Raw genomic sequence first — 12966 nt, 5'->3', positions numbered from 1 at the left:
TTGTTTTCATTTTGGCAGGTTGTACTGTCTGTGTGCTGAGTTTTATGACCTAAATGGTACTTCCATCATGGAGTCAGTTGGGCTATGTTCTGGGGCCCTGATACATCATCATTTTGTTTTTCATTTTTCACTTCACGTGGCCTTCATACTTGTTGGATCTGCAGGCTATGCTACTATTTCAGAATCTCTGCACCTGTTTCTCCTCCTCCTCCTCCTCCTCCTCCTCCTCCTCCTCCTCTTCTAATGTTTTTGTTTTCTGATTTTTTTTTTGTTTCTCCTTCTGGGGCCTCCCTCTCTAATATTTACAAGAGTCCCCCATTTCTTACTCAGGCCATTGCTCAATTGGTTTCTTTACAAAGAGTGGTACTCTGGCCATGCAACATCCTCCGATAAATTCAAGTAAAAGCACATTTCCTCGTTGCAAAATTAATTATAGTACCTTTTATTATCAGAGAAGAATATATGAAACAATTTTCCTGAAGTTCACAGGTAAGTGATGCTGGCATAACCTTTAAAATTAGCATGCATAAATAAAGAGATGCTGTATTTCCTAAAATCACTTTCTAATTCTAACAGGGTGGGGCGGGGGGAAGGCCGTATGAGACAAGAACGAAACTAAGAACTGGACGGATTTAAAGGTTCTCTTTGAGGGGGAGGGTATTTCTAAATGTCTGAGGGTGAGAAGATTGCGAGTCCCTAAAACAACCTACAGGCAGCGACTCCTTTCAACTGTTTCATTTTTCAGAGCATCAGCCGTGTGAAAACATCAGACACAAGCCAGTCCTGTCGCGCACAAATACTCAAAAAAAAAAAGAGTAGCATAAACTTCAGGAGCAAGCTGATTGGCTGCAAACTAAACGACGCAGCGCACCACCAACCCACCGAGCACCCGTCTGCACGAAGCGATTGGTCGCTACGGCAAGCGAGCAGGAACAGTTCCTGAGCGTCGACCTCGGGTTCCGGGTTCGCAGAACCAAGATGGCGGCGGCCAGGTACTGGAAGCTGGTGCCCCGCCGGGGCCTGTCCCTCCAGGCCGCTGCCGAGGCCTCCGCCCCGGCCACCCAGGGGAGCGATGCAGAGACCGTGGCGACGCCGGCCGCGCGGTACCCGCCGATCGTGGCTTCCATGACCGCCGACAGCAAGGCGGCGCGGCTGCGGCGGGTGCAGCGCTGGCAGGCGGCGGTGCACGCCGCCCCGTCCGTGGACGAGAAGATACGGATCCTCACCAAGATGCAGTTCAAGAAGTACGTGGTGTATCCGCAGACCTTCGCCCTGAACGCCGACCGCTGGTACCAGGGCTTCACCAAGGCGGTGTTCCTTTCGGGCCTGCCGCCCGCGCCCGTGCGGGCCCCGCCCTCGCTCGACCTCGCGGCCCTGCGCGCCGCCGTCTGCGACTGCATCCTGCAGGAGCATGTCTACCTGCGGCGTGGCCGGCGCCGGCGCCTCTTCGATCAGCGCCAGGCCCTCGCCTCGCCGGTCCTGGACCACCTGGTGGGGACTCTGGTGAACCTGCTCGCCCCACTCAACCCTGTCCTGACCACTGCGGCCCTCGGTGAGCTTGGGACTCCCACCCAGCCTGGAGGAGGTGGGGACGGTGTGGGGCAGGCCTGCGGAGGATTGCTATGCCTGTCCTTGTGGCTTCCAGGCTTCCCAGCTGGTTTAGTAGCGCTCAGTGCGTTGGGACTTACAGGCCGAGTTCCTCGTGGCCTGCCCTGCCCACGACTACTTGTTAAAAATTTAGACTTAGCTGAAGTTCATCACTGTTCCATGCCTTCACCTGGTTTTTCTCTCGGTCCAGCCAAAAGTTCTTGAGTGGAAGCAGCTTGGGGTTGTCTTTTGACTCCTTCCTCCCCAGGAAAGCTGGTGACCATAGGTCAAACATCCACATTCTCTTACTTTGCCTTAACTAAAAGATGAGAATCAAGGTAATACTGTTTAAAACATCAACTTCTGGTACTTTGCCTTAATTTCAGATGAGAGAGTCATGGTAATACTGTTTGGTCATAGAATTGTGAAAGTTAAATAATAGATATTAGCTAAAATTCCTAACCTTTTCTTAACAATTACTCTGTCTTTCCTTTTTCCAAATTTTCTAAATGGCAACTAATTAATCCTCACAGTAACACAGTAGATGTCATGAATTCATTGTATAAATGAAGAGTTAAAGAGACACAGGTTAAGTGTTGCTAGAGTCTTACCACCCAATACCTGGTAGGTTTAGGGGTCAAGATTTAGGCCCAGGCAACAGAAACTTGTGTTTGTTCAGTGTGGATATGAAAAGTCATGTATAAATCATGTTTTTGTTTGTTTGTGTCTGATGGGATGGCTGTGGTGGGGATTGAACGCAGGGACAAGAATACACTCTATCATGAGCTACACCCCAGCTGAGAATGTGTTTGTAATTCATTTATGTCTATGGTCCAGAGGGTGTCTTATTATTTACTGAATTAATTCTACCATGGCTGTAGATGTGTGCTGATCTGAACCTTGTAGTGTCTCTATTACTTCCCTTCCTCATTTATGAAGGAAGTGGTGTTAGGAAAACACCATAACTTTTGACTACCTCGCCATTGGTGGCTTAGAAAGCTTAACTTTGTTCAGATCAAAGTTCTTGTATAAAATGGTAGTGATTGGATTTATAAGTACTCTTTAGAGTAATTGTAAAAGTGAAGTTAGTGCTTCATAGAACAGTTCTCACTATATTCTGGTGAGTGGTGTCGTCAGTCATTTGAGCATCTTTATTAACTGAGTAACCCTGTTAATTACAGTGTCTATCATAATGAAGTTTTGAGTGCTGTAACCCAGATCCTAACATCACTGTAATTTTTATATGTATATATTTTAGACATGCCAGTCTTAACATGTATGACTAAGTTAATGAATAACCAGTTTTCTCTTTTAATAGATTATAAGCGCCCTGTTGACTTTTACTGGCATCGTGGTGAAGAAAGGATTCCTGCTGGTCATCGAAAAGGTCATATTGATGCTTTAAGATACCAAATAAATGATAAACCACACAACCAGATAAGAATATCTAAGCAACTGCCTGAGGTAAGGTTTTGTACCTGTTGGCGTGAGGTGTAAGCATTGCTATAGTCCCATCAGGTAATCAGGTGACTGTGATGAGGTATTTTGGATAGATCTCTTGCCTTCCATGTTTGTTTTATGATGGCAACTCATCTGGAAATCTTTTTCAACTTTCTGATTGTGTATGGTGTGTTCTATGAAGGTCAGATAATTTTGAATATGTAAGGCATCAGTGTGGTAAAATCAACTTATAATTGTATATGACAACAGGATTTAAAAATTTTTTCTATGTGCGACTACTTTGGGCCCATCAGTAAATGTTAGTGTAGGTGAGCACTTCTCTTTAGACAATGTGGTTGAAACACTCTAGAACTCAGAGAATTTCAGAGTTTTGAATTGGGAATGCCCATCCTGAAGACTCTATGGATGTTCTAGACTGTGAATACACTGAAGTCTGAAGCACTTCTGGTCCCTAGCATTTTGATTCAGAGATTCTCAACTTGTATAATCAGATCATTTTGTAAGAAGTAATTCATTGGAAAAATGTTAAATCTAGGGTAATTGTAAATGAAGTAGATACAAATGTTTCTGAATTCACTTTGTGTTTTCTTATTCTTTAAGTTTGTTCCATTGGATTATTCCATTCCCGTAGAAATCCCTGTTATGAAATGTAAACCAGACAAGCTTCCATTATTCAAACGGCAGTATGAAAACTCCATATTTACTGGTAAGTTTCTCCATACGTATCGATCCGTAAATGTATTCAAAATGTGAAAAGTAAAAGCATGCTTTAACTTTAGTTTGAATTTAATTTAATTTGAATTATTATATTTTATTGTTTTTGATGGAGACAGCGTTTGTGTAGCTTGGTTGGCTTTGAAGTCACTGTGTGGCCCTGGGTGGTCTTGAACTTGTGGCAGGAGCCCTCTAGCCTCTGCCTCCATAGTGTAGAAGTGTACACTACCATACCCAGCACAGATTTAATTCTTGAAAACTAAGAAGTTTGATGGCTATGAGCAATACTGTTCATAGTCTCAAGGTATTGTAACGTGAATGACAATTGGAGAAAACTTTGGGTCTTCATTTGAACGTTTTGTTGCGTCTACTGAATTAGCCATGTTTAACCTTTAAAAACTGTTATGCTTGCTAGGCCTTTTTTTTATTATATGGAAAAAAGTAGTTTGTGTTTTGTATGTTTAGAACTGGACTTGGGATCATGAATAGCATTTTATTGAAGCACCCTGTTTGTTTTACACATGGTAGTTAATACGTTGGGAGTTCAAGCACTAGCAGGCCTCATGTCTGCCCTAATGCACCTCGATTGTCTTTGTCCTTTCCATATGCTTATTAGTTCCTAGAGGCCCCAGTGAAGACTTTACGAAAGCATTATGTTAGTCCTCTGGGCCGTTTTATTAGTTGTTTCTCAGCCACTTGGTCTTAGTGCCTGGGGAATTCTTTTGAAACTACTTTAACAATGAAATGGAGCATGTCAGTGTTTTATGAAAGCTGGACCATCAGTCCTTTCTGCCTTAGCTCTCTTTTTCCTTTTCCTTTTCGTTCCTCCTCTTTTATCCTCTGGTTTTGCTTCTCTTTTTCTTTTCTTGCTCTTTTTCTTTACTTTCTTTGTCCCTGGCTACCTTGACACTCATTGTGGAGTGACAGGTGGCCTTGAAACTCTGTAGCTCATCCTGCCCCCAGATACCTGATGCTAAGTTTAGAGGTAGGGCATGTCCCACCATGCCAATATTATTATGTATGTTCAGAATCGAGGCAGAGCTTCCTGTGTGCTAGGCAAGCACTCTGCCCAATGAGCTTCTTATTTTTTTTTATTTAGAAATGTAGTATAAAAAGTCTTTTTTTTAATAAAATGAACGAAGATATTATTATTGCATTAATTGTAAGGAAGTTCTTTTGTTGTGTTATTTTTTTATTGTGAATGTGTGTGCATACTCTGAGTGTGGGGGTATTGGTACCACAGGGCAAATATGGAGGTCAGAGAGTGACTTGTGGAGTACATTCTAATGCAGTGTGGCTTCCAGGAATTCAACTCAAGTCACTAGGGTTCCACAGCAAGCCCTGTGCTCCCCAGACCTTCCTAAAGTGTACACGCTAAGGGCTACTGCAATAGCTCTTAATAATGACTGAAAGGCTTGACAAAATTCAATACTGAAGAATTCTAAATGCCTTCTCTGTGTATCCTTCCAGCTTATTTTGAGCCCTGGTGAGCTTTGTGATAATGAGCAGGTTGGGAAAATGTTTTCAGGTAACTTTACCTTAGTCAGTTAAAAAAAAAAGAAAGAAAGAAAATACGTAAGGCATTTCCATTTATGTGTTTTGAGTACCGGGCATACGATATTTGAAGAAGATGTGCTTGAAATAAATGCTAACCCATGCCTTCGGGCATCTGCTTGCTGTCATTTCATCTGAAATGTTTTTCTTTCCATTAGGCTCAAAAACAGCAGATCCCTGCTGCTATGGTCACACCCAGTTTCATTTGTTACCTGACCGTTTACATAGAGATAAGCTGTTAAAACTAAACCAAGCTGAGCAGGTGGAAGTTGTTTTTAGAGCTAATGCCCTTGCAAGTCTTTTCGCTTGGACCGGAGCTCAAGCTATGTACCAAGGTAAGCCCAGTGTTAGGGCAGTTTTCCTTCTTGAAAGTATAACTTGTTGAGAATAGAATTACTCAGATTGCTTTCTTTAGGTAAGACACAACCTAGAGCTGAACATTTTGAAAAGTTTACATTGATACAAAATGCAGTTATTTAAAAATCCATAATGAAATACATTTTACATTTGAAATTTGCAAGTACACATGAGGAATATTCTTGATCTTTTACTGTGATTACTTCTTGTGCAGACAAAAACATTTTCTAGTGTTTTTTTCAAACATTTCAAAAACTACTGGTGAGTAAGTCAAATATTTGTTTGTAGGTTTTCTCACTTTGTAAAGTTCTCGAGGTAGTAAAGAAAGTGATACGGGAGTCAAGATTCCAATTAGGAAGCTCTCCCTCAGTAGATGGGCCACGGCACACATGTGGAGGCGACAGGGCAACTTTCTGTGGATTGAGTATTCCCAGGAATCGAACTTGGCTCTCCAGCGTGTTGCCCACCAAATTGTCTCACCAGGCCTTGAATGCTTTTTGTGTCAGCATTGTTAGATTTGAATACAGTGTTGAGTAACAGACAGAGCTGACTCTCTTGCAGCTTTTAATGCAGTGGAGAATGACAGATAATCATGTACTCCTTTCAGAGTGGTGATGTTATGAGAAAAGTATACCAGCATAAGAAGTATAATGATTTTTGGGTGGTGGTTATAAGTGAGGTATGAAGTAAAATTGATTTGAATACAGTCATTATGGGAAGATGTCCAGAAATGACTTTCAGACAGGCCTGGATGAGCTATTCGTGCAGTGTCGAAGAAAGACACATTGAGATCAGAAGAATAACCAAAAAAGTCCCTGCAGTGAGAACAGGCTTGAAGTACTTAAGGAACGGCAGAGAGGCCGGACCTGTAGAGGCCGGTAAAGAAAGGGCAAGGAGAATGCTGTGCAGTAGCATGGCAGAAGGGAGAAACTGTATCATGTAGGACTTTATCTTTCGGGGCTAGAGTTTGGACCAAGGACTGGCATTACCAAGCAGATCCTGTTCTTTCTGAGTCCAGTGTGAGGTGTTTGGGTTCTGCTGCAAAGCCTGAAGTTACAAAATATGAACTGGATTAATTCTGCACAATAACCTAGGAGGAATTTTAATATAGATTGTTCTTACTGGAGTCTCCTTTTTCATTTGTAGGTATGCATTTCAAGTTTATGCTTTCATTATTGGCTTATATTTCTTTAATAGGAAGGGAAGATGGTAGGAGGTGGGGTTGGGATAGTCAGGAAGGGTGAGTGATACCTTCCAGTGGCACTGTTTGCTCATGAACTATAAACTGTTACCTACTGCATTTGAGCAATAACGTTTGTTAGATGTCTCCATGAAGGACTAAATATGAATTATACACGTGGAGATGGTAAGTTGATCCCTGGCTATGGCAGTATATATAAAAGTATTAAACCTGTTAGTCTAGAACAAGAACCAGACAGAAAACTTGAGTAGATAAGGCGTTAAGACATCCTGGAAACCTTAGGACCTGAGACACCGGAGGCAGTGACAGCAATTCTTTAAAGCTCTTTCAAAACATTCAAAACACACTGGATTCTCCAAGGGCATGGTGTTAAAACCATAGAAACCTAGACTTTTCCTGAAGATTTGGAGAGCGTGTGTATGTATTTATATTTGATGAAATAAATGGTCATAACGGATACTGGGTTTTACGTGGTGCTGGTGTGGACATTTTCCGAGCATACTCAAAGCCATCAAGTTGATAGGAGATGCAGCAGGATTCATGTAGGTAAAAGTTCTTCAATTACTAAGTGAGTGTTGGAAGCTATTAAAGGTTAAAGTTGTAGAAAAAGATGGATCATAAGTTGGGGGACTCTAGAAGGGAGGAAACATTAATATAGAAAGAACGTAGTGTTGGTGGCAGGAGCAGGGGAACCGAAATCTCAGGGCCTTGGTAGGTCAGGGTTTTCAGAGGGTTTTGCTTTGTTTTGAGAAAATAGATCAACATGTGTAAAGCCCCACATTGCTTTCTTCTACAGGATTCTGGAGCGAAGCAGATGTTACTCGACCTTTTGTCTCCCAGGGCGTGATCACAGACGGAAAATATTTTTCTTTTTTCTGCTACCAGTTAAACACTTTGGCACTGACTGTACAAGCTGATCAAAATAACCCTCGTAAGAATATATGTTGGGGGACACAGAGTAAGCCTCTTTATGAGACAGTGGAAGATAACGATGTGAAAGGCTTTGATGATGATGTTCTCCTGCAGATAGTTGACTTTCTTCTAAATAAACCGCAAGAAGACAGGACGCAGCTGTTGGGAAGCCAGGAGAAAGCACTTGATCTGGGACCTTGAGGATATTTCAATTTCACCAGAGGAAAAATAAAATCATTTAAGAATTCTGTAACTGTCGGTTATTAAACACATGGATTTTTTTTGAAAAACAACATTTCTTATGTTAACTTATCATTAAACCTTGAATTTTCAGATTCTTTACTGAAAGGTTTAGTTTTAGATGTAACGATGGTGATTTAAAAGTGATTCAGCTGATATGGCTTAGGAGGCACTGAGTGGAAGAAGAACCCTCTAGCAAGTTGTATTCTGACCTCCACACATGTCCTACCCTTCCTCCCTCCATTCCCCCTTCCCCCCTCCCATGTGTCTGTTTCTTTCTCTAAATCTTTAAAAGGAAAAATAGATTTACATATCACTAATAACAGTATTGGGCTATCTTTAATACCTTGTATTGTAGTATTTAAAAGGTAATTCAGTGGGGAGCCGGAGAGGGGGTTCTGACTGCTCTTCCAGACAACCTGGGTTTGATTCCCAGCACTTACACTTAAATGGGGCTTACAACCTTTCATGTCCTAATCCTAAAGCCCTCTTCTGACCTCTGAGGCACCAGGCATACAAGTGCATAAACACACACATGCAAAATACTCATACAAATAAGATTAAAACCATTAAATATCTTTTATTGGTTTTCTTTTTAATTGTTAATAATGAGAGTTTTATGGCATTCTTCAAAATAGGGCTGCTGTTTTACACACTCTTTTAAACTAAGGCTTTAATATTTTTTTTATCTTTATTTAAAAAGGAATGAAAATTAGAAAATATGACTAGGATACTTTAATGGTAGAGTCTAATTAGTCAATCCCAGTTAGTGGGATGTGTAAGCGGTACCCTGCTGGGACAAAGCAAGGCTGCCAGCATTGACCCTGGGGTGCTTTTGTCACTGATTCACTTCAGGAATCTAAGATCAGATGTAGGCATTCAGTACATGGTGAATGGACGGGAGCGAAAAGTTTCTTTAGCTCGAGGTCTGACATCACTTGTTTATATATTTGTAAGATTTATTTGCGTGTCTATTTTTTTCTGAATGTTTGTCTATGCACCATGTGCATATAGTGCCTGCAGAAGCCAGAAGAGGGCATCAGATCTCTGGAGCTCCTGATTTAGCCCCAATTTGGGTGCTGGAACTCAAGCTTGGGTCCTCTAGAAGAACAGCTAGGGCTCGGAAACACTGAGCCCTCTCTCCAGCCCTGCCTTTTATATCAGCAAGCTTTAGGTCTTTATGGAGCTCTTCACACACTAGTGCTTGACGTTTTGGGTAATTGTGAGGAGATTTTTTTTTTTTCCAGTTCAAAATGGCTAGTGTTGGTTGTTGTGCATTTCTTTTGTAAAGCTAACTCGCTAATTGAGTAGTTTTGCAGTAGAATCTTAGGAGGCATAGTACCGCATGTCCAGTCCAACTTGGTTTTTTCTGACCTTGCGCTATCAGCATAGGTAGAAATAAGATTCCATGTGGATCAACCCTAGGCAGTATTTTGCTCAGTTTGTCACACAGTTTGGGTGGCTTTGATGATTACTTCAAAAGGAAGCTTTTATGGCCTTGATAGTAACATATTCTTTTATGTTTTTTTTTATAATTTAATTTAATTTTACATATCAGCCACGGATTCCCTTGTTCTCCCCCCTCCCGCCCCCACTCCCCACCCCCCACCCCCCATTCCCATCTCCTCCAGGGCAGACTCCCCTGAGGATTGAGTTCAACCTGGTAGACTCAGTCCATGCAGGTCCAGTCCCCTCCTCCCAGGCTGAGCCAAGTGTCCCTGTATAAGCCCCAGGTTTCAAACAGCCAACTCATGCACTGAGTACAGGACCCGGTCCCACTGCCTGGGTGCCTCCCAAACACACTTTCTTAACTCTTATCTTATTTCGCTGACACATTCCCCCTGGCTAGTCCTCCTCTACTTTCTTCAAATATTGGCATACCTCTGGGATTTATTCTAGTCTCCACATTTCTTTATCTAGTCCCCCTAGATGGCATCAAATTGTGGCGACTTAGATATAAACACATTCAAAATTAGAGTTTAATTTTATCTTCATACATCATTATAATTGAGCTGGTCTGAGTGAGTAAGCTTGTGGATAATTTTCTCCATAATTTTCTGATTTTCTCAGGAAAAACATCTTGTAATTAGGAAAATAACTTCATTTTAAAAAGAAGCAACCTTGCCTGGTCTAATGTCACATGCTGCAATCCCACCACTTAGGAGGTGGAGGCAAGAGTATTAGCCGTTCAAGGTCATCCTCAGCAACATGAACCCCTGACTGAAACAATTTTGTTGGAAGAACTCCAATAAGGAGCTGTTAACATGCCAAATTCACCTCTGAACAACTTCATTGTGTTTGGAAATGCATTTTAAAATTTCCTGCACACCCCTAAGGCACGCATATTGAGGTCAGGACAATTTGAAGTCGGCTTTCTCCTTCCACCATGTGGATTCCAAGGCTAGAACTCAGTTCGGCAGGCTTGGCAGCAAGTGCCTTTCCCTGCTGAGCTATCAGGTCAGCCCCAGTGATTTATTACTGTTTTTTATTACTTTCATTTTTAAGATGATATTATAATTACATCTTTTCCCCTTCCCTTTCCTCCCCATTTAAAAAATTTGTATTTATGTGCACGTGGAATTGTATGTGTTTGCCATGTGTATGAGAGTGCCCACAACACACAAGAGGGTGTTGGATCCCAGGAACTGGAGTTACAGTAAGTCACCTGACTTGGAGGCTTGGAATCAAACTCAGGTTCCCTGGAAGAGCAAGTGCTCTTAACTGCTGGGCTGTCTCTCCAGCCCCCGTTGTGTTGTTTGTTTTTATAATTACCTAAAGGATCTGCCTTTGGGTTAAAAATGCCAGTAATAACTTTCTAGAAATGAATCAAATTGATGGGAAATCTAATTTGGTAAATAAAGAGATCCCGTGTGTGTATACTAACCTTTTGCATATTAGGAAAATGTAAATGAAATTTTGTCTCAGTCCTTGGTGATAAGATCATTTAAGTAGCAAAACAAAACAAAAGAAAAAACATTAAAGACAGAAATTATTCTTTACTTTGGAGAAAATCAGTGCTTATAAAGTGTGTCCGTATGCACCTCAATAAGCAGCCTGCTTCAACTGAGCTAGCTGTACTTTTTAGTTACTTGAATTCCAGGTTTGAATTACTTTAGGTCAGTTTCCATTGGGTTTAGCCTCTGGGAAATATGTCTTTGGATCTTTAGTCATATAAAACTTGCCTTTTATTTGCAAACCAACAATATGAATTTTAGGATCTTCTGAAATCTTTCAAGGAGTTTATTAATCATGCAAATAGAATGTGGGCAAGATTTATAGCTTGAATGTACGTCAAACAAGGATAATTTAGGTCAGCAACTGATCTTTGGTCATGCCATTTCATTGTTATTTAATAGTGTTTTAATTAATTGAAGAGTAAAGAATTATAGAGGAATTATAAAGCACCCAAATTCACAGATTTTCTTGAAAGAGTGAAAGAACCGACAATTTCCCATTTATGTTCTTACATGTCAACAGCACTGGAGAGGACCTGGGCATTAGCTGCTCTGGGTCCTTGTGGTGGGCTGTACGTCACACTGGTTTGTCACAGTGTCTACCACTCTTCCTTCCTTTTTAACTGCTAACATCATTGGACCTACCTTATTAAGTTCTGTGAAATGTTTTGCTCCTAAGACATTGGATTTATGACTGCCGTGGCCTAATTTACTGTTTGGAGCTTGCATAATTGCTAGCAAGACTCAACCTTTACTGTTGATTGTGGGGCTTCAGAATCCATTTTCTAACAATATACATTACAATGATCATTAAGTTTCACAGAAATTCCAACGAGAGATGTGTTGTAAGTTTGTGTTTTTGCTCACTGGTTGCTAAATTGATGGCTTCAGTAGCTCGCTCGCTGTTGGTTGGAGATAACCTTCAGCTTCTCCCTCTATGGGGCTCTTTTAAAGACTAAGACTAAGATGTCTACATCATGTCATCTTGCAAGAGAATCTGTACAGAGTCTGCTAACAAGACTAGTGGTCAAAAAACAAGTCACTGTGTCCAATTTCAAACCAAGGATTTACACAATGGTATGGCCAAGAGAGAGAGAAAGCCACTGATTTGGGGAGTTTTCTCCCCCAAAATGTTATAAACATAATTAAAGAGAATATGGCTGGGGAATAAGGATGAAACTTCTAGAATTAATGTTCTTTTTCATAGATGTTAATTAACACTCTGCTGTTACTTATGCCTAGAAGCAATGGAAATGTGCGGACAGAGGCTAAATGAGGATTCATTAAGTGGGTGTAGGAGCCTATCAATTCAGAGAGTGTTTCTAGTGGAAAGAAATGGAGGATTTAACTGTATTCAGGATTTTCACTCATTCTGGCTACCCAGCATGCCCAATCTGTGCTGCTCTGTATGTTTTGCCACTCAGTATTTTCAATGTTGATTAATAATATGCCTGTGAATATTCAGTGATAATGCTTTTATAAATGACTAGGTTGCATGGATTATTTTCTTTTGCAAAGGACTTTCATGGCATATACATTTATTTCTGGAAATGTAGTTTCATTAATGAAACAAGTGGTCAGTTTTCAGTTGGCGTTGACTATTAGAAGATGGTGTTTGCAAATATTCAAATTAGCCTTGGTAAATTATCCCCTTCACCCTTACTTTGTGTGTCTTGACCAAAAAATAGAATACCTTGACCATTCTCATAGGAGCAACTACATGTTTTCTCGGTAGTCTTAAGTGTGCTGAGAAACTTCTTTAGGTTCTTGGCTGTCAAGTATGTGGTAAAACATGTAGGACCTAGTTCTGGCCCATAAGCAGATGTCCTAACCCTTTATATGAAATCTATGCCCAGCTCCCTCATTACAAGCACACCGAGCTAGGGTGTTTCTTGCTGTGCACTGTAAAGGTCTCAACAGCACTCCTGTGTGTCCCTTCCTGAATTCGTTGGACTGATTAACGTGGTATTAGGCCCTCTAATCAGA

The 12966-nt window shown here is 41.1% G+C and overlaps 1 protein-coding gene across 1 annotated transcript; it reads left to right on the top strand.

Annotated features, from left to right (window-relative positions):
* The first annotated feature begins 282 nt into the window (after positions 1–282).
* Positions 283–8034, top strand: Mrps30 (mitochondrial ribosomal protein S30). Its single transcript, XM_052743323.1, has 5 exons — positions 283–1552; positions 2906–3051; positions 3649–3754; positions 5475–5651; positions 7671–8034. Exons 1-5 carry the CDS (start codon positions 979–981, stop codon positions 7985–7987), a joined length of 1320 nt encoding a protein of 439 aa, XP_052599283.1. The 5' UTR covers positions 283–978; the 3' UTR covers positions 7988–8034.
* Positions 8035–12966: the final 4932 nt, after the last annotated feature.

Source organism: Peromyscus californicus, unplaced genomic scaffold (genome assembly GCF_007827085.1).
Source record: "Peromyscus californicus insignis strain IS unplaced genomic scaffold, ASM782708v3 Scaffold_18__1_contigs__length_77618521, whole genome shotgun sequence".
Lineage (NCBI taxonomy): Eukaryota > Metazoa > Chordata > Mammalia > Rodentia > Cricetidae > Peromyscus > Peromyscus californicus.
The sequence above is the reverse complement of the archived record's forward strand: the minus strand, read 5'-3'. Positions and strand labels throughout refer to the sequence as shown.